The sequence below is a fragment of the Somniosus microcephalus genome, chromosome 7 (genome assembly GCF_052327205.1).
Source record: "Somniosus microcephalus isolate GS21.2 chromosome 7, FLI_Smic_1.0, whole genome shotgun sequence".
NCBI classification, from domain to species: Eukaryota; Metazoa; Chordata; class Chondrichthyes; order Squaliformes; family Somniosidae; genus Somniosus; species Somniosus microcephalus.
Window position 1 is genome coordinate 160,337,213 of NC_140993.1, and position 21,031 is coordinate 160,358,243.

Sequence of the window (21,031 nt, forward strand, 5' to 3'; positions counted from 1 at the left end):
CCCAATATGCTTACTTCCACCGTGATCAAATGCCTTGATCAAGTCTTTTCCCTTTGCGGTACGGCCAATCTCATCCACTTTGATCGGGGTCCCTCCTTCATGTCAAGCGAACTCAAAAGTTATCTCTCCCAACGGGGAATCGCCACAAGTAAAACGACACGTACCATCCCATCGGTAATGGATAGGTTGAGAGATACAACGCCATCATTTGGAACGCTGTTCGTCTTGCGCTGAGGTCACACAACCTACCAGACCAGCAGTGGGAAACTATGCTCCCTGACGTGTTGCATTCCATCAGGTCTCTCCTTTCTACGTCTACCAATGTCACACCTCACGAGTGATTCTACAGCTTCCAGCGTCGCTCCACCCATGGGATGTCTCTACCATCATGGTTGGCAGCTCCCGGCCCCGTGCTGCTCCGAAGATTCATCCGATCATCTAAAGCCGATCCTCTTGTCGACGAGGTAGAACTCACGGATGCCAACCCCACGTACGCGCACGTGCGGTACCCTGATGGCTGGGAGTCCACCGTTTCGCTCCGGACCTGGCTTCCTGTCCGGCCGGTTCCACGGACCCAACCGATAGAGGGACCCACGGGGATGATGCCGACACTTTGCGTTCCCCCGAAGATGACGCCCTACCTGGGGCGTCGAGAGATCTGCCAGCTGCCCCACTGAATCCACTCGGGGAGCTGAGCGCTCCCCGTGGGATGGCCACCCGAGGCAAGGACGCCGGTCAATCCCCGGCTATCCAACAGGATGAAGCCAGTTCTGCGCCTGTGGGGACCCGCACCTGGAGTCACGATCTCCCCAGCCTCGCTCGGGTCAATCAGAGCAACACGGGCCCTGTCGATCCACCGGTACGGATCAAGCGGCCCAGGGACCAAGACACGGTCCGGGGAGACGTGCCTTCTAGCCATAAAAAAAAATCTAAAAGACTGTGGCTATTCGTGGTCCGCCTGATCCGCTAAGAGGAAGTCGTCGGACTTCCAAATCTTTTAGGCAGGAAGAATGTTATAAATCTCATCATTCATCAAGAAACTACGCATGAAATAACGCTGGACGGCCAGCTGGTGGTGCCGTTCAAGGAGTATAAATACTCTGGCGTCGGCCCCAGCTTTCCAGGGACATTTTGTAAGACAAGGAACTAGTGAAGTACAATTAGACCTCCATGTTCTGAAACAAGTTGATTAAAGCCTTGCTTTATGCTCAAACCAAGTGCGTAGTGAGTTTTATTACGTCACCATTCTCTCAGATCCAACCCCGACCTTGTCATTAAACCTGCTGACAAGAGTGGTGCTGTTGTTGTTTGGCGAACCGACCTCTACCTAGCGGAAGCTGAATGCCAACTCTCCGACACCTCCACCTACCTCCACATGGACCATGACCCCACTACCGAACATCAAGCCACCGTTTCCAAGACTGTCATTGACCTCATCTCCTCTGGAGATCTTCGCCACACGGCCGCCAACCTCATAGTTCCCCAACCCTGCACAGCCCGCTTCTACCTCCTTCCCAAGATCCGCAAACAGGACTGCCCTGGTAGATCCATCGTTTCAGCCTGTTCTTGCCCTACAGAACTTATCTCTTCCTATCTCAAGTCTATTTTTTCTCCCCTTGTCCAGTTTCTTCCCACCTACATCCGTGACTCTTCCGACGCCCTCTGTCACTTTAACAGTTTCCAGTTTCCTGGCCCCAACTGCCTCCTTTTCACTATGGACATACAATCCCTCTACACCTCCATTCCCCCACCAGGATGGCCGGAGGGCGCTCCGCTTCTTCCACCATCTCCCTCCTCCACCTGACTGAACTTGTTCTCACATTGAACAACTCCACTCATTTCCTCCAAATCAAAGGTGTTGCTATGGGTACCCGCATGGGTCCTAGCTATGCCTGCCTTTTCGTGGGATATGTGGAACACTCTTTGTTCCAATCCTACCGGGTCCCCTTCCTCACCTCTTTTTCCAGTACACTGATGATTGTATCGGTGCTGTCTCCTGCTCTCGCCCTGAACTAGAAAATTTCATTCACTTTGCTTCTAATTTCCACCCTTCCCTCACCTTCACATGGTCCATCTCCGACTCTTCCCTTCCCTTCCTCGACTTCTCCGTCTCCATCTCTGGGGATAGTTTATTGACAAACATTCCATACAAGCCCACTGACTCCCACAGCTACCTGGACTACACTTCCTCCCACCCCGCCTCCTATAAGGACTCTATTCCACTCTCCCAGTTTCTCCGTCTCTGCCGCATCTGCTCCGACGATGCCACCTTCCATACCAGTGCTTCCGACATGTCTTCCTTTTTCCTCAACCGAGGATTCCCCTCTACTGTGGTTGACACGGCCCTCGACCGTGTCCGTTCTATCTCCTGCACTTCTGCCCTCATGCCTGCCCCTCCCTCCCGGAACCACGAGAGTTCCCCTTGTCCTCACCTTTCACCCCACCAGCCTCCACATTCAACGGATCATCCTCCGCCATTTCCGCCACCTCCAGCGTGATCCCACCACCAAACACATCTTCCCCTCCTCTTTCAGCATTCCGTAGGGACCGCTCCCTCCACGACACCCTAGTCCACTCCTCTACCATCCCCAGCACCCCTTCCCCTTCTCCCGGCACCTTCCTGTGCAAGTGCAGGAGGTGCAACACATGCCCTTATACCTCCCCCCTTCCCACTGTCCAGGGCCCCAAACACCCCTTCCAGGTGAAACAGCGATTTACTTGTACTTCTTGCAATTTAGTATACTGTATTCGCTGCTCACAATGTGGTCTCCTCTACATTGGTGAGACCAAACGCAGAACGGGTGACCGCTTTGCGGAACACCTCCGTTCAGTCCGTAAGGGGGACCCCGAGCTTCCGGTCGCTTGTCACTTTAAATCTCCGCTCCACTCCCACTCGGACCTCACTGTCCTCGGCCTCTTGCATTGTTCCACGGAAGCTCAGCGTAAGCTCGAGGAACAGCACCTCATCTTTCAATTAGGCACTTTACAGCCCTCTGGACTCAACATAGAGTTCAACAATTTCAGATCATAACCTCGGCCCCTATCGCATATATATATTTTCTTTTTTTTATCCACACTTTTTGTTTGTGCTTCTTTTTGTTTTCCCTCCCACATGGCAGCTGTCCTTCATTCTGCCAGTGCAATTCACACCCCATCTAGAGCCATCCTTTGTTCCTTAACCTGTCCCATTCCCACCTCCTCTTGCATTGAATATCTCTTAATATCTCTCTATGTCTCTTAATCTCTCCTTTCTATCCTATCACAGACCTTCCCTTTTGTTCTTTCATCCCCTTCCCCTTTTCCCAGCCCCTAAACTTGCTTCTCCATTTCCTGCTTTTTTCCAGTTCTGACGAAAGGTCTTCGACCTGAAACGTTAACTCTGTTTCTCTCTCCACAGATGCTGCCTGGTTTGCTGAGTTTTTCCAGCGTTTTCTGTTGTTATTTTGGATTTCCAGCATCCGCAGTATTTTGCTACTGTTTACAATCTTAATGGCTGGATGTTTAGTGCATTTAGATGACATTCCTTTGTTTGCTAAACAAAATGTTTATTTATTTTAAATGGGTTGGTGCCACCATTTAAATAGCAGACAGAGCAATGTCAGATAAAGCCATTAAGTCTTTGTCAATATCTCCAACATTAATTTCTAGCCTCTGTGTAAAGATAATGGCCTCGAATTTGCAGTCAGTGGCCAAGCAAAGATGTTCACCACTGGCCCTTAAGTAAGCTTCACACAAAGATCCAACGATCTCTGTGTCGAGAAGTTCGGGTTTTCTGATGTGTAATTCAAATCAGTATAGTATAGTGGGAATCCCATAGTGTGAGCTGCTGTCAACAAGCTGTCTAAGCAGCCAATCACAATGCAGAATTCTCACAGACAAGAAACCAGGAAGTGGGTAAACTGCTAAAATTCTAACTTTTTAAAAATGTTAGAGAGAGCAAAACAAAGATTGGGGCTCTCACATGGGGAAAAGGCAAACTTAAATAAGGAGGAGCAGTGAATGACAGACCGTAGATTCCGGATTTCCGTATTAGGCTGCGCATGTGCTAAATCCTGAAGTTGCGGTCAGTTTCAAAGGCGAAATGACAGTGAATGATGCCAGTTCACCGTCATCAGGACTGCAAATTCTGGGCCAATACAATCTTATTACAGGAAACTTTGTGCTATCCGGCACCGACGGGACCAAGCTGTTGCCGTTCCCTCAAAACTGCCAGACACACCAGCGTTAATGTTGAAGCATACGGAGCTTTTCATCTCCGTATCTGACAACAAACACTGTTGCTTAGCAACAGCTTCTAAACAGTCGGCCCGTACCTTGGAAGCGTCTCTCTGAAGCTGTTGCTAAGCTACAGAGACTTTGCAGAGCCTGACTGTTGAAAAAAAAGCCACGAGAAGAAAAAAAAGCCACGAGAAGAAAAAAAACCTAACAAAACGGCTCCTGATTTTTGCCGGTGGCTCGAGCTTGCCGGACATTTAGCCTCCGGATAACACAAAGTTTCCTGTATTTGTTTTATCTCCTCAGAGGGTATCTGCAGCAACATGAAAGGAAAGTGAAGACTATGATGCCAGATGCAGCACAAGAGGTGGGATGGGAGCAGGAATGGCATCTTGTGTGCCAAAGGAAAAATCAGAACCTAACTTGTTGAACAGAAGATTCAGGTCAATAGGAACTTGGGTATATAAACAATGAATTTAATAAGGGAAGAACTATTAGGTTTACAGAGCACAAGCACTGTTCAAGTACCATATCGTGGTCCTGCCTGTTGAAATGAAATGTATTCACTTACCCCATTTTCATCCACCCGGTCGAGCAGTGTCATATTAGTTTGTAATAATACTTCCATTGTCTTAGTATATCCCCCAAAAGCAGCATAATGTAAACTTGTCCAACTCTTGTAATCCCTTCAAAGATTAAAATGAAAAGTGAAAAACTAGTTTCAGAAAATTCATGGATTAAATTTATACCCAACTAACATATTGGCCCTGATATTTATAGGAAGGGTTCAGGTGAGGCTGAGGATGCCGAGATCCTGCAGCTATTAACGATAGGGCATCATTAACATCTTGCAGCTCCGCCTCCCAGCCAGACAAATGGATAGCCTGGCTGGCGGGCGAGAAAGAATACCAGTGACAGAAGGCCGCAGTAGGGGACCCTTGGGGATGGTCCCCGACGGTTGGTGGGCAATTGGGACGGGGGGAAGGAAGCTGCAGTCAGAAATCGGAAGTGGGGGAGAGGCCTCTAATTGGGAGAGCTGGGGGCTGAGGCTGCAGATCAATGCTGGGGGTGCTGAGGGTGCTGAAAGCTTCCTTGAGGAGCCTAGGGGTTAGCACGCCTGCTCCTCCTGGCCCACAAGGAATGCTTGGGGATCCGGCATCTCCTGCCTCCATTTCACTGCCGAGTTTTATGACCCCTGGGGTGGGAAACCACTTGCAGCATGAGTTAATTTCTAATCAGGCTCCCATTCGCACTGTGGGAGCCTGATTTAAATATATTAGTAAGCATCCCACCTCTCTCTGGTGGGACACTCAGGCACCCAGATATCCGGCGGTGTAAAAATGGCAAAGGGTGCAACGGAGCTGGGTTCCGCAAATTTCACTTTTTAATCCTCCCCGACTTTCTCCTGTCCATCATAGGGGGTTAATATCGAGGCCATTTTGTCAGAAAACAATGGCATTACTGTAAGTTACTTTTTCCCTGACAGATTTTTAGAAATTGCATATATGAAGCTATGTGGTTTAAATTTGCTAAGCAATGAAAAAGAGATCTACAACTTACTGCACATCTGAAGTCAACAATTAACAGTGTTACTGAGTACTGTATTCCTATATACTATCCTAGACAATTGCTCTATCTATAAGAGTCATCCATGTGTTAGGTAGTTGCTGAAAGATGGACTAGCAGATATAGTAACAGTATAAATAGTAACACATATTATACTTTCATCTCATACATATCATAGGAGCAGAGTGCACCATTTGTATAGCTGTGTACATTTATATGGCAGCAGTTCATGTATGTGGCGATGGACATATTGATCCTGCTCCTGTTACAAGCTTGTGCCATTCATAAACATCGCTCCTTTATTATATTACACATTTTACAGTGTATGTGTGCAAAACTGAATAGTGAGACACACACAAAAGTTTTCAGCACTAGATCAGACTGAACCATCAGCCAGTACCCAGTTGGGCGATTGCAGGCACTGATGTGCTCCACTGCATCGGATTTCTGCTCCCCATATAATGCGTCAGGAAAGACTGAGGCCTGCAACATATCTAATGGGCTCAGCACAGCCCATGAAACTGGCCAGTGCAAAAGGTCACTTGGAACCTCTGCACAAGCCCATTAGGGCCGTGAAAATTATTCCAATTAGGGGGCCTCCTCATAATATGACTGGGGCACTTGAGCAGCACTCTAGTCACATAGCTGCCAACATCTATGTTCTTTTCATAATAATCTTATGTAATCAATGTAAGGGACACGGAAGGGAAAAACATTTCCCTTTCTTCCTCCCCTTTCACCCTGTTTCCCACCTTGCCACTCTCGTCTCTCACGAAAACCTTCCAGAGCTCCTGACAGAATATTGAAGTCAGCTGACCTTGCATTATTAGGCAGACACACAGAGCACCTGGAAAGTTCTGCCACAGGGACCTCATGATCAGCCACAGCACGTACTGTCCAGTAAATCATACAGTTATGCAAATGTTTGAATGTTAGAATCTGTGTAATAATAGTTAAGCAATTTTAGCCTAAAAATGAGAAAGCACAATCCTCTGACTAAAAGACATGGCTGCTACCCAAATGAAAAACTAAATTTACCCGCCGCTAAATTCGACTCCGTAGTGCCTGTTTTATTGGCACTACGGGTGCCGATTCAGGTCCAAAATGGCATCCGAGGAGCATGCGCCCACTTCTGGTGCAGGCTGCGCTGGATGCCATTTTGAGTAGATCATTAGCGTGGACACTGGGAGCATGCACCGGAAGTATGCAGAGTATGCAGATCATGATGTTAATCAGCGTGCAACACTGACGTGACACCAGTGCTGCCATTTTCAACTGCAATGCCCTCTCTTAAAAACGCACAGCTGAACATGCATTCAGCAGCAGGAAATACCCCCTACCAGCACTATTTAAAGGGATCACCAACTGCTTTCAGGTTAGTTGCTGATTGATTTCTACTGGCTCTTCATGAGTTTGTACAAGTGATTGGTGGTTTGTTATCTTATTTGAAGTTGCTGAAGTGTCCAGGGAGTGGTGTGGCAGGTTACTTCAAGGCATCTGCTCAGACCAGTTGCTCCCAAACATGGGTGCAATAGTTTGTATCCACCTTGTCCTGAGCGAGGGAAGATTGTCAGTGAGTGTGGTGCAATGTGTTTGGGTGATGTGCCTGTCATAGTTGAATAGCTGGCAGTGTGTGCAAGCTGTAAGATGTGGGTATGAGACTTGCAACAGTGGTAAGTGTGTGAGGGTGAGGTGAAGTTATGAATGTGCGGTATGAATTGTGATTGATAGAGATTGTTGGTAGGTGAGTGAAGGGGGTGGTGTTGAATTGAGCAGTGTGTGAGCTTAGTGGTTCAGTTGTAAGGATACGGCATTTGAAGATAAATTCACTGACCATGACCAGTCGTGTGAGGTCATTAAACTTTTTGTGGCGATGCATCCAGGTCCTCAGGGCTACACTGCTGGTATTGACCATGATGACTATCTGCTCCCATTGCCTTGTCACAGTTTGTCTGGAGGGCCTCCTGGCCCCCTATGTTAAAAACTAAGAGGGCTAAAAATTAGATTGCCCCCAAAAACTGGCATGAGGATTGCGATGCAGCCAGAATGCACCTCCCCTTTAAGAGGTGCAGGCTGGCTTTAATAAGTGCAGGCTAGCTTCAATTGGTGCTAGCCTCGCACGAACTTGGGCCCTCTGCTGAGCGTGCAGCTACTCAGCAGCGCGTTCAGCACTGGGCTGCATGCCACAATAATTATAATTAGCAGGCAGCACGAAGTTTGCATGCTACTTGCATTACTTTGAACGGGCTCGGGTTGATCGTGCATCGCGATCCCCGTGCCTGTTTTCAGGGGCAATCTAATTTTTAGCCCTCTTAGTTTATAACATACAAATTCAATGTTGTTTTATTGTGATGGATTTTGGTGGGCTCCTGAAAGTAGGCATGGTAAGTTCCTTTTAAATATGATCCAGGTTTTTTATGAATTGAAATAATCTAGGTGAAGTATCCAGGCCCATAGTACAGCACACCACTGGGCAGAACAGAGCTGGAGAGAAAATAAGGCAAATCTTTAAGAAGTGATTATGTTGTTGTTATTTTCAATGACTTTATCTATTTACAGCACACGTTCAGAGAATTATATATTTGAACCCATAGACCACTTTGTTTACCCACATTTATCAATGTCTTTCCATTCAGTGTATACTCCCATTCCTTGTATTTCCTCCCAAAATGTATTACCTCACACTTATCCATGCAAACTTACATCTGGTGCCTGTCTGCCCATTCCTCTAACCTGCCTCTGCCTTCTTGAAATCTTTCCAGTCCTTCTCAGTTTACTAAGCCAAACATATTCTATGCCCTAATAAAAACAGAAAATGCTGGAAATACTCAGCAGGTCAGGCAGCATCTGTGGCGAGAGAAACAGAGTTAACGGCCGAGATCTTACCTGAGGAGGCACGTTGGGGGCGGGACTGCTGGTTTCCGGGTTCTAGTCCCACCCCCAGCGATGTCTGACGAACAGATGCTATTTTCCCTTGATTGACCTTTTTAAGCCCGCCCTGCGGGCTTAGCGGCCAATTAAGGGAAAACCGGTGTCAGATGACGTCAGTGCATGACGCTTCATCTGCTGGTTTTCTTAAAGGGACAGGCCCCATAATCTTTTGACAGATGAATTGTCAGTGTTTGACAGCATTGAGGCGCTGTCAAACACTGACAATCACTGTACAAAGGTGAGCCCTTGCACCCAGGCACACCAATTACTCTCTCCTTAGGAGAAAGCAGATGCCAGCTGCATGTGAGATTGCAGAAGCCATCTGTCAATTCTCCTGATCAGATGAGGCTTCACAGAAACATCAAATCTTGTCACCTGCAGATACATATAAACAGAATAAAAATATTTCTCTCTACATTCTCTCACCTGTCATACTTACCTGTGCACCATTGCACCCATCACACTACCTCTGCAGCTGTCATTTGCACACTTACACTGTAGCAGACCCACAGCTCACCTCGCTGACCCTGGCGGGGTTTCCCGCCATTGGGAAGCCTGCATCAGCAGGCGGAAAATGATGAAAAGCCTCTTAACTGCCTGTTAACTACCTGTTAACAGGCAATTAATTGGCTCTAATCCCCTTCCCGCCATTAGGAGATGGGTCCCTGTGCGAGTCAGGGACCCGCCTCCAGGGAAGATGGCTCGGAGGCAGTTTGGGAGCAGGGTTGGGACCCGCTCCCAATTTTTCCCATTTTCCCAGCAGTCCCGCCTCCAAACCCGCCTCCTCAGGGCTGGTAAAAATCCAGCCTAATGTTCCAGGTCAATGACCTGATGAAAGGTTATCGACCTGAAACATTAACTAATTTTCTCTCTCCACAGATGCTGCCTGACCTGCTGAGTAATCCCAGCATTTTCTGTTTTTATTTCAGATTTCCAGCATCCGCAGTAGTTTGCTTTTGTATTAAGGTTCTATGCCCCATTTGGCCTCCTTAACCAGGGGGCGGGGGGGGGGGCGGAATACATAAATCTTGCTTTTTAAAATGCTCTTATATTTAGGGGTCTAGTCTGCTTCCCTGGTCTGGACCTCCCCAGTGGGGCCCCAGTGTAGGGAGTCCCCATCTCTGGTCCCACCTGCTCCACCTCTGTCACCTTAAAATGAGTGGCACGAGGTTCCACCTAACACAAACAGGAAATCCCAGTTTAGGTCAGGACTCAGCAGAATGGCCAAGATTATCATGAACAGAACAGATGTTTTTACACAGAGGGTTGTTAGAACATGGAATCCCCTACCAGAAGCAATGGTTGGAGCAGAATCCATAATGGATTTTAAAAGGGAAATGGATGATTATTTGAAAAAAAAAATTTTAAGGAAAAAAGGAAAGGGAAGAGAAATGGGACTAAGGGGATAGCTGTTTCAGAGAGCTGGCACATGGTGATAGGCTGAAAGACCTCCTTCCGTGCTGAAAAATTCTGATTCTAAAACATAATAGGGTAAGATGCGAGTCAGTGAGCGAAGCTCCCTGCCAGCATGGCCACTCATAAAATTAGCCAAGTATGTAAAAAAAAGCCTTTTATTGTATGCAGTTCATCAAAAATTTTGCTGCAGGAATTTTGGGGCAGCTCAGCCCAGTACCTACTGAGTATGGATCCACAACATAAAACTGTTCAGAATTGGTTATACCTCATTGTTACTACATTGTCAATCTTGCTTAGGGGGGTGGGCATAAAAAGATAGCTGGTGTGAGAAAAGAAGTGTTACATTAGTACAGTAAGGAGCATTCCTCTGAAGTGAGGATTAAAGTATATTGCTTGGACAGAATAGAAGAAACCTACCTGATGCTGAGTGCAAACAATGGGAAAGTGATCTATTCCCCAGCAATGACACCTCTCACTGAGTTTAACAACAAAAATAAATAAATGAGAGGTCCTTCTGTGCTCATTTCTAAAGCCAGTAACTTGCTGCTTGTCTCAAGCTATAAAAGAAGCTACATAACCTATTTATAGTAAACAATCTGAAGGGTAGAAATTGCTCATCCAAAATCATTCTCAGTGCTCATTTACCGCATAAAAAGAGCTCCTTTACTGAGGAGCAGTTGAACCACTTTGGTGTGCCCGTTCTGGGCCGCCAGGAGCAGTGGAGTCATTCCTTTCTCGTCTCCTTCATTCAGAGGTTTTGTCTCATTTATGTTTTGCAGCAGCAGTTTGCAAGTGTTGAGCCGGCCATAACTGTAGTTAACGATAAAATTGGTGTCATTAGTGTTATTTTTGTACAAATTGTCAAAAAAAATATAGGGAACTGTAAATATTTGTTTAAATAAATTGCCATGGGAATTACAATAGGCATGCTAGATATAGACAGTGGTTTCTAAGGGGAGAAGTCAATTAATTTTTCTGGTGCTTCTGAACTGCTGAAGAGTTTCACCAGAAATGTTAACTCATTCATTTACTGACTGACGTGCTGTGTATTTCCAAGCCTGGACCCCAGGTGGGCTACACTTGATTCACTGAGCAGATAGGTTCACCCCTGTGTCCAAGTCACTCACCGGTATCAAGACTGGGTGAACAAAGTGCCATTCCTCCTTCCCAGTACTGCTAAAGACCAGGGCCTAGAAATTCAGTGGGCTGCGCTAAGAGGGCACTTAGTGGGTTGTACACCACTGGACATGCCTCCCGCTAAATTTAGCGGGACGCTAATGGTGGCGCTAGCCGTTAGCGCTGCGCCGCTACCGATGATGTCATCAGTGGGCGCAGCACCCTGCTACCGCCCCGATCGCGAAATTTAGTAGCGCCCCCTGCTGTAACGCCGGTCGCAATTTGCGACCGGTTCAGGGGGGCCTACCCGCGGCGGTAGAGGCGCTGAGGTGCAGGGTGGCCATTTTTTTTGCTGGCCACCCCGCACCTCAGCGCCTCTCCGCGCCGCCGTCCCCGGCCTCCTAAGCCCCCCCCCACGGAGTGCCGGCTGTGTCCCAAGAGCCCAGCACTTCTCCTCGGTGCCGGGCTCTTTTGCCAGCACTCGCGCTCTTTGAGCGCGCTGCAGCAGGCCCCTCCCCTTTAAGAAGGGGAGGAAGGCCTGCAGTACCGCAGCGCACCGTGCCGCAGCGTGTGGTGCTGCGGCACGTTGCACTGTGATCTTCAGTTGCAGCACCCCAAGAGGGATGCGGGACGCCTCGAGTAGCGCCGCACTTCCCTCTGGGGCGCTGAAAATGAATTTGTGGCGGGTGGCCGCGACTACTTCCGGGCGGTACTTCCGGCGCCCTGGCGAGGCTGGCGCCCCAAACGGGCCGCCACTGAATTTCTAGGCCCAGGAGACCAAAATTCCTCGGCCCCAACATCGCTCCGGCAGGGTAACTCAAGTGCAGGTGGCCAGATAAAGGTAGAAACTCTGGTGGAACCCAGGAATACCTGGTCTCTTGGCTTCTTTTCTCCACTACCAACTGTCTCCTTAAACCCCTCTCCCCTGCCCCCTTCACCTTCACCTCCAACAATGGATGCGAAGAGCTCATGGATTTCTTTGTCGCTAACATTGAAACCAACCTTTCAGCTGCCTCTGCTGCTTCCCCCCGCCCCCATTCCCCTTATCTACTAAACCAAACTATCCCCAGTCACCCCCTTGCCCCAGCCTGAATCCGCGTCTCACTCGGGTTTCTCTACCATCTTCCCTCATGCCCTCCCTGGGCTTATCTCGTCCGTAAGACCCATCCCTTGCTGCCTTGACCTCATTCCCACAACACTGATGATCACCCAACTTCCCTTCCTGGCATCCACACTAGTTGACATTGTAAATGGTTCCCTCTCCTCAGCTACTGTCACTCTCCTCCTCAAACCCTCTGTCCTTATAAACTACTGCCTCAGCTCCAATCTCCCTTCCCTCTCCAAAGTCCTTGAATATGTTGGCACCTAAAAAATCCATGCCCATCTTTCCCGCAACTGCCTGTTTGAATCTCTGCAATCAGGTTTCTGCCCCTGCCACAACACTGAAACAACGAAAACCAAAGTCACAAATGACAAACCTATCCAATCATAGTCATCTCCAGCAATGGCTTTTTATTGTCCTCCCCACTCCGTTCCCTTCTGAGTCCTTCCAAGAGCTAACCTTGGTCTGCTCTTCTTCCTATCTGCCCCTTGGCAAAGTCATCCACAAACATGGGGCCAGCTTCCACATATATGCTGACAACACACAGCTCTGCCTCTCCACCACTTCTCTCGATCCCTCCAATGCCTCAGTGTTGTCAGACTGATTGAGGCAGTGGAGCCACAATTTCCTCGAGTTAGACATTGAGAAGCCTGAAGCAAGCTTCTTTGGCCATCGCCACAAACTCCATTTTCTTGCACCAGTTCCAGCCCCCTCCCGGCCACTGTATCGGACTGAACAAGCTTGTTTGCAACCTCGTCATCTCATTCAACCCAAAAGTAGCACTACTAACCCCACATTCTCTCCATTATAAAGACCGTCTACTTCCACCTGCCTAATATTGCTGGCTGCTGCCTCTACCATATACTGCTGAAACCCTCATCCATGCCTAAGCCACCTCCAAACTCAACTATTCCAATAGTCTCCTGACCAGCTTCCCATCATCCACCCTCTGTAAACTTCAGTTAATCCAAAATTCTGCTGCCCATATTCTATCCCGCACCAAGTCCCTCTCACACACACTCCTGCCTGTGTTGAATTACACTGGCTTCCAATCCCCCAACACCTTAAATTTAAAATTGTTATCCTTGTGTTTAAATCCCTTCATGGGCCTCACCCCTTCCTGCGTATATAACCATGTCCAGTTCTATAATCCCCCACACCGAACCCTCCATTCCTCTGAATCTGGTCTCTTCAGCTTCCCCTCAACCCTTCATCTCACCATTGACAACTATGCCTTCTGTCACCCAGGCCTCCTGCTCTGGAATTCTATTCTTAATCCCTTAACCTCTCCACTTCCCTCTTCGCCTATAGAACCCTGCTTAAAACCCACTTCTTTGACCTAGCTTTTGTTTGCCCTTCCTAATATCAACTTCTTTGGCTTGGCATCCAGTTTAGCCATTTTTCTTTTGATGGTGTCAGCCTTAACTCAGTGGTAACATGCACGCCTCTAGGTCAGAAGGTTGCGGATTCAAACCCCACTCCAGAGACTTGAGTACGTAATCTAGGCTGACTGAAGGTGCCATCTCTTGGATGAGACATTAAACCGATGCCCCATCTGCCCTCTCAGGTGGATTACATAGTTTATTGCACAGAAACAGGTCATTCGGCCCAACAGGTCTGTGCCAGTGCTTATGCACCACTTGAGCCTCTTCCCACTCTACTTTATCTGACCCTATCAGTATATCATGCTATTTCATTCTCCCTCCTGTACTTATCTAACTTCCCCTTAAATGCATCTATGTTATTCGTCTCAACTAACCATTCTCAGGGTAAAGAAGTTCCTTATTAGATTTATTAGTGACTATCTTATATTTGTCAGTAGTGTCAGCTGTGGCTCAGTAGGTAGCACCCTCACCTCTGAGTCAAAAGGTTGTGGGTTCACATCCTACTCCAGAGACTTGAGCACAAAAATTTAGGCTGACACTTCAGTTCAGTCCAGTACCGAGGGAGTGCTACACTGTTGGAGGTGCATCTTTCGGATGAGACATTAAACCAAGGCCCCGTCTGCCCTCTCAGGTGGATGTAAAAGATCCTATGGCACTATTTCGAAGAAGAGTAGAGGAGTTATCCCCGGTGTCCTGGCCAATATTTATCCTTCAATCAACATCACTAAAACAGATTATCTGGTCATTGTCACATTGCTGTTTGTAGGAGCTTGCTGTGCGCAAATTGGCTGCCACTTCAAAAAGTACTTCATTGGCTGTAAAACACTTTGGGACATCAGGTGGTCATGAAAAGTGCTAAATAAATGCAAGCCTTTCTTTCTTTTTATGACCCCTAGTTTCTGACTCCCCCACAAGTGGAAACATCTTCTCTATGTCTAATTAGTCTAGATTCTAAAGACTAGTATGGGTACATCACAAATGCAAAAATTGCATTCAAAACCTGGAAGTGTTTTGTGGTCCCAACAATCAGGTTATTAAAGATCCCATGGCACATTTTCCCATGTCCTGCTCAACCAATATCACTAAAAAGCAGATTATCTGGTCATTTATCTGTTTGTGGGACCTTGCTGTGTGTAAATTGGCTCCTGTTTTTCACAACATTACAACAGTGAGTACATTTCAAAAGTATTTAATTTACTCTGGGATGTCCTGAGGGCGAGGAAGGTGCTATATAAATGCAAGTTCTTTCTCTCTTTATATGAAGCACTTTGGGATATTTTTCTATGTTAAAGATGCTATATAAATGCAAGTTGTTGTTATTGATGTCACTCATCACCTGCATTTTAACTGAGATGGTTGAGGAGCCCGCCATAAGCACATGGGAAACTCATGAATTTATGTAAATCAGGGTCCCATTGCATCAATGGTACATTAGTTGCATTTGAACCTGGGCTTGAACCACAGCTTTCCAGCTCGATGGAAGCAGGTCGGAAGCAGTCAGGAAGGGCAAAGAGACCCTCCTCCAGACCTCGCAAGGAAAGTTTTATACTTGGCTTGGACTCCCTCCTGCTTTAGGGAGGAAATGCCAGAGCTTAGGGCTTTGGCAGCTGAAGGTATGACCGCCAATGGACGAGCGATTAATATCGGGGATGCTCAAAAGCCCAGAATTGGAGGAGCAAAGATATCTCACAGGGTTGTAGGGCTGGAGGAGATTACAGAGATAAGGAAGTGGAGGCCATGGAGGGATCTGAAATCAAGGATGAGAATTTTAAAATCGAGGCATTGTTTAACCAGGAGCCAACGTACGTCAGTGAGCACAGGGGCGATGGGTGAACGGGACTTGGTGCGAGTTAGAGCACAAGCAGCAGGGTTTTGGATGACCTCAAGTTTACAGAGGGTAGAACGTGGGAGGCCAACCAGGAATGATTTGGAAAAGTCAAGTCTAGAGGTAACAAAGACACGGATGAGGGTTTCTGCAGCAGATGAGCTGAGGCGGGGCGAAATAGGCGATGTTAGTAATAGCATGGATATGTGGTCGGAAACTCAGCTCGGGGTCAAATATGACAGCAAGTTTGCGAACAGTCTGGTTCAGCCTCAGACACATGCCAGGGAGAGGGATGGAGTCTGAGGCTAGGGAACAGAGTTAGTGGCGGGAGCCGAAAACAATGGCCTCGGCCTTCCCAATATTGAGTTGGAGGAAATTTCTCCTCATCCAGTATTGGATGTCGGTCAAGCAGCCTGGCAATTTAGAGACAGTGGCTGGCAACATCCAGATTAAATACCCCAGGCCTCAAACATAGGCCAGCGAATGTGTTTTTCACTTGCTCCATGCGCACACCCCCACCACCAGCAACCCCCCCTCCCCCCCCACCCCACACTACACACTTCAGACTCACTGGGGATTAAAATCAATCCCCAAAAATTTGCTGCTGAAAACATTTCAGAAAGCATTTTGATTAATTTTATGTAGAGAAAAAAATAGTAAATAATGAGGAGGGTAGTAACAGACTTCAGGAGGACAAAGACAGACTGGTAAAATGGGCAGACACATGGCAGATGAAACTGTGCACAGGAATGTCTGAAGTGATACATTTTGGTAGAAAAATGATGAGAGGCAATATGAACTAAATGGTACAATTTTAAAGGGGGTGCAGGAACAGAGAGACCTGGGGATGTATTACACAAATCTTTGAAGGTGGCAGGACAAGTTCAGAAGGCTGTTAAAAAAGCATATGGGATCCTTGGCTTTATTAATGGAGGGATAGCGTACAAAAGCAAGGAAGTTATTCCCTACCTTACACAGTGACTACATTTCAAAAGTACTTCATTGGCTTTATAGCTCTTTGGATGTCCCGAGGTTGTGAAAGGAACTATAAAAATGTATTCTTTCTTTTATGCTAAACCTTTATAAAACTTAAGCCTTAGCTAGAGTATTGTCTTCAATCCTGGGTGCCACACTTTACAAAGGATGTCAAGTCCTTGGAGAGGTATAGAAGAGATTTACTAGAATAGTACCAGGAATGAGGGACTTCAGTTATGTGGAGAGACTGGTGAAGCTGGGGTTGTTCTCCTTAGAACAGAGAAGGTTAAGAGGAGATTTGATCAAGGTGTTCAAAATCATGAAGTGTTTTGATAGAGTAAATAAAGAGAAACTGTTTCCAGTGGCAGAAGGGTTGGTAACCAGAGGACATAGATTTAAGGTGATTGGCAAAAGACCCAGAGGCGACATGAGGAAACATTTTTTTTTACACAGTGAGTTGTTGTGATCTGGAATGCACTGCCTGAAAGGGTGGTGGAAACAAATTCTATAGTAACGTTCAAAAGGGAAATGGATAAATACTTGAAGGGAAAAAAATGACAGGGCTATGTGGAAAGAGCAGGGGAGTGGGATTAATTGGATAGCCCTACCAAAGAGCCAGCACAGGCATGGTGGGCCTAATGTGTTCCTTCTGTGCTGTATGATAATTAGGGGGGTGGTTTTGCCAATGGGGAGCTTTTGGAGGCAGGACTCCCACTTGTCAGGTTTCAGTCCTGCCTCCAACAACTTCTGGCCAACCCACGCTATTTTCCCTTGATTGACCTTGTTAAGCCCGCCCAGCGGGCTTAGCAGACCAATTAAGGGAAAGCCGGTTGCAGAGAACATCAACGTATGACGTTTCATCTGTCAAAAATAAGCCATATTCAGAAAAATACACCATTCTATGAAATATTCTGGCCTTTGTAACATGACAAACTGGGCTTGAAAATCTAAAAACCTAACAATGGAGAAGCTGTAAACAGCATACAAGCAATTGAGATAAGATAAGTTGTTGACACTGAATCAATAGCCTTATTGAAACAGGAGGTTTGAGGTTCCTGAAGGCCTGAAGCCTTGGACAGAACACAATGGTATACCCTGTTAAAGTGTCTTAAACCAACACCTTGGAAAGAAATACATAAAAATTAAGAAACATATGCTTTCGTGGGAATGGCATCAAGTGGGGAAGGCACCAGCCATCATATTGTTTTTGTGTTGAACTTGGAACACCTAGGAGACACGAGTCTGTGTTGCAACCAGTTGAGGTAACTAAGAAGACAATGGTGCACCCGGTTGAGGTGTTTTTAATTTACACATCGTAAAAAGACACAAATAGAAGACTTTGGTAAGAATGACATCAAATAAATGCACCTGCTGTTACATTCAAACACCTAAAGGAGAGACACGAGTCTGCATTGCTACCAGCTGAACTAACTGTAAGACTAGCAGGGGCCAGCAGAAAAATGACTAGAGATAATTAGCTTACATCAGCAGAAAACTTCAATGGAAATACCACTGAGAAAGGGTATAAAAATTGAACTTTCAAATGGGAAGATAGATTCGCTGTAAAGGGGCAAAGCGATTCTCGGCTTTAGAGGCAAGCTCTGTAAGTCTACAACTCTGAGTCTCGGGGATCAACGATATTGTATTTGATTTTGGTGGATATCCTGGAATAAGACTAAGGAATGTAAAAATATAACGATGTTAAGATTTGAGAATAAGGATCTCTGATAATAAGAATTGTAAGCTTTTTGTATTTGAAACTGTTAATGTTGCGATTGAAACACCAACTGTAAATTACATGTCGGTTCTTTAATAAATCTATATATTTTTAGAATTGTCTCACATAGTACTTCTGTATCAAACTCGCGAACTCAATCTCTGTACACTCTTTGGTGAGGAGTTGCAGAATTCTGGGGGAGTTTTCCGGATTCTCATAATATCCGGAACGTTACAGTCTGGCTAAACTTATTAAAAGTGCTATCTGGAGGACGGTAACATCTTCAGGTTGTTCCTTTCCTTTAGGGAGAGATAGTCTGGACCTTTAGACCCAATTAAGCATCTTCAGGATTCGGCTACCTCTAACTTTAGTTGAAAGTGAACGTCTGGGGAATACTCCTGATCCGGGGTAGCCCTAAAGGGGCTAGGACTAGTAATTATCCCTTCAAGTACACTTTTAATAACACTTTGCATTTACCTCAGATACTCACCTCTCCACTCTTGCACCCATCACTTACCTTCACAGCACACGTTTGCACCCCTCCAACCCCTGCAGACCCAGTACTTGCCTTGCTGACCTGGCGGGTTTTGGAGCCTTCGGGAAGCCTGCACTTGTGAGGGCAAAAAGGGGTAATCCTATTTTCTGCTTGTTAACTACCTGTTAACAGGCAGTTAATAGGCTTTAATCCCTTCCCGCCTCCAAGGAGATGGGACTCATCGTGAGACGGCTACCCATCTCCTAGGAAGATGGCATGGAGGTGGGTTGGGGGCGGGTGCAAATTCTGCCATTTTCCCAGCATTCCCGCCTCCATACCCACCTCCCCAGGGCTGGCAAAATCGCGCCCTATGATTCTAAATATAGTACAGTGCCATCTGGTGACCAAATTGCACAATTATAGACTGATTGTTTTGATTATAAATGTGGACATAGGAATGTACATGGAAAAATCTGACACTGACAACAGGAAGTAAGATTTTGTAGACAAAAAGTGCATGTTCATGTAAGGTTATTAAGATATACAGGAAACTTTGGTTTATCTGGAGGTTGAATGTCCGGAATACTCGATCTAACGGCAAAAATCAGGAGCCGTTTTCTATAAGTTTTTTTAGTTCTCGTTCTTTTTTTTTCCCCAGTCAGGCACTGCAAGGTCTGTAGCTATAGCAACAGCTTCAGCTGGAGACGCTTGCAGCTGCAGCCAACTCTTTAGAAGCTGTTGCTAAGCAACAGTGTTTGTTGTCAGATACGGAGATGAAAACCTCCGTATGCTTCAACATTAACTTTGTATGTCTGGCAGTTTTGATAGATCGGCAACACGCCGGTCCCGTCAGTGCCGGATATCACAAAGTTTCCTGTAGATGGGTAAAGGAAGAAAGAACTTGCATTTTTACAGTGCCTTTCACAACCTCAGAATGTCCCATAGCATTATACAGCAAATTAATTATTTTTGAACTGTAGTCATTTTTAGTAATATTGCTAGCCTGGACACTGGGGAGAACTCCCCTGCTCTTATTCAAAAAATGCCATGCTACCTCTTACATCCATCTGCAAAAGCAGACGGGGCTACAGTTTAATGTCCCATCCGAAAGCCAGCACCTCCAGTCAGTGCAACACTCCCTCAGTACTGCACTAAAGTGTCAGCCTAATTTATGTGCTCACTGCTCTGGAGTAGCAGTTGAACCCATGATCTTCTGATTCAGAGGCAAGAGAGAGAGAGAGAGATCGATAGGTAGAAATAATTCAATTTTAAATTTATTCTGACCTATATTTGAGAAAACTAAACCTTGAAAATCAAACAGATGAATTGAAGATGCGAGATTCCCTACCCTGCTGCAAAATGCAGTGATGATTTCTTGTCTGCTGTTTTCAAATGAAGAGATGCTTTTAAGGCCAACATTTTATCCACAGAATCTGTTAGACCCTGTCTACACACATAGTGCAGTGGAGTACAGCCATTAATATCTTTGTCATTCAACAGCTCCTGTACTTTGTCAGACTGCAAAAGTATACGTATAAATGTGAAAGACTAAAGAAATAAGAAGGGGTAAATAGATTAAGACAAAATGCTTTCTTAAAAAAAGAAGCCTCAAAATAGCTGATATAGCTTTTACACCGCAAACCCATAGCATTACAGCACACTTTTAGGTTTGAATACTCAGAAGCCATCTGCAGTATCTGCCTAAACTGGAAACAATTATTTAGAAAAATTTGAATAAATCAGCTACTAACTGCTTTTTTACTAAGTATAGCTGTATTACTTGTTAATCATAAGAATTACTAACAGGTCTGAAAATCTGTCAATGTAGAAACATAAATAAGGATTTACCTGAAGAATTTCTTCACTGAGGTTTTTTAATCCTTTGGGTTGCAGGACAGTTAGATGAAGGAAGTTACATCCTGCAGAATTCTTTATTTTCACATTAGCTCCTAAGAAAGTCATAACATGAAATATTTTATTAGTTTGATAAGGGGAGTTGATATGCCTTGGCTCTTATGAAGAAGTGACAGCAGAAAGTCCTATGATATGCTATGCCTAAACTTCCCAAAAAAGCCTTCGACTAAGTACTGTATGGAATCATTTTTGGTACACTGGGAGTGCGCGCCAGAAGCTCGATTGAAATTGGGCCTCAGGCCTCATCAACGTATTTCTGGCAAGCTGCAGTCACCAACCTGGCATTCTGAGGCAGCTCGCCAGACACTGGAACACCAATTTGGCCCTAAGGCAGATCCTGTGTAGTGGGGGGTGGGGGGTGGTGGTAGGAGAACAGGAGACGACGAACACAGAC

General features: G+C 46.1%; 1 protein-coding gene across 1 annotated transcript in view; it reads right to left on the reverse strand.

Annotated features, from left to right (window-relative positions):
- Window positions 1-21,031, reverse strand: part of trpa1b (transient receptor potential cation channel, subfamily A, member 1b) — a 207,151-nt gene that overhangs the window by 133,802 nt on the left and 52,318 nt on the right. Inside the window, exons 9-12 of the mRNA XM_085993966.1 lie at window positions 20,572-20,672; window positions 20,072-20,241; window positions 10,774-10,938; window positions 4,787-4,901 (exon numbers count right to left, since the gene is read on the reverse strand). Coding sequence (XP_085850092.1) covers window positions 4,787-4,901; window positions 10,774-10,938; window positions 20,072-20,241; window positions 20,572-20,672 — 551 coding nt within the window. The remainder of the gene's footprint in view (window positions 1-4,786; window positions 4,902-10,773; window positions 10,939-20,071; window positions 20,242-20,571; window positions 20,673-21,031) is intronic.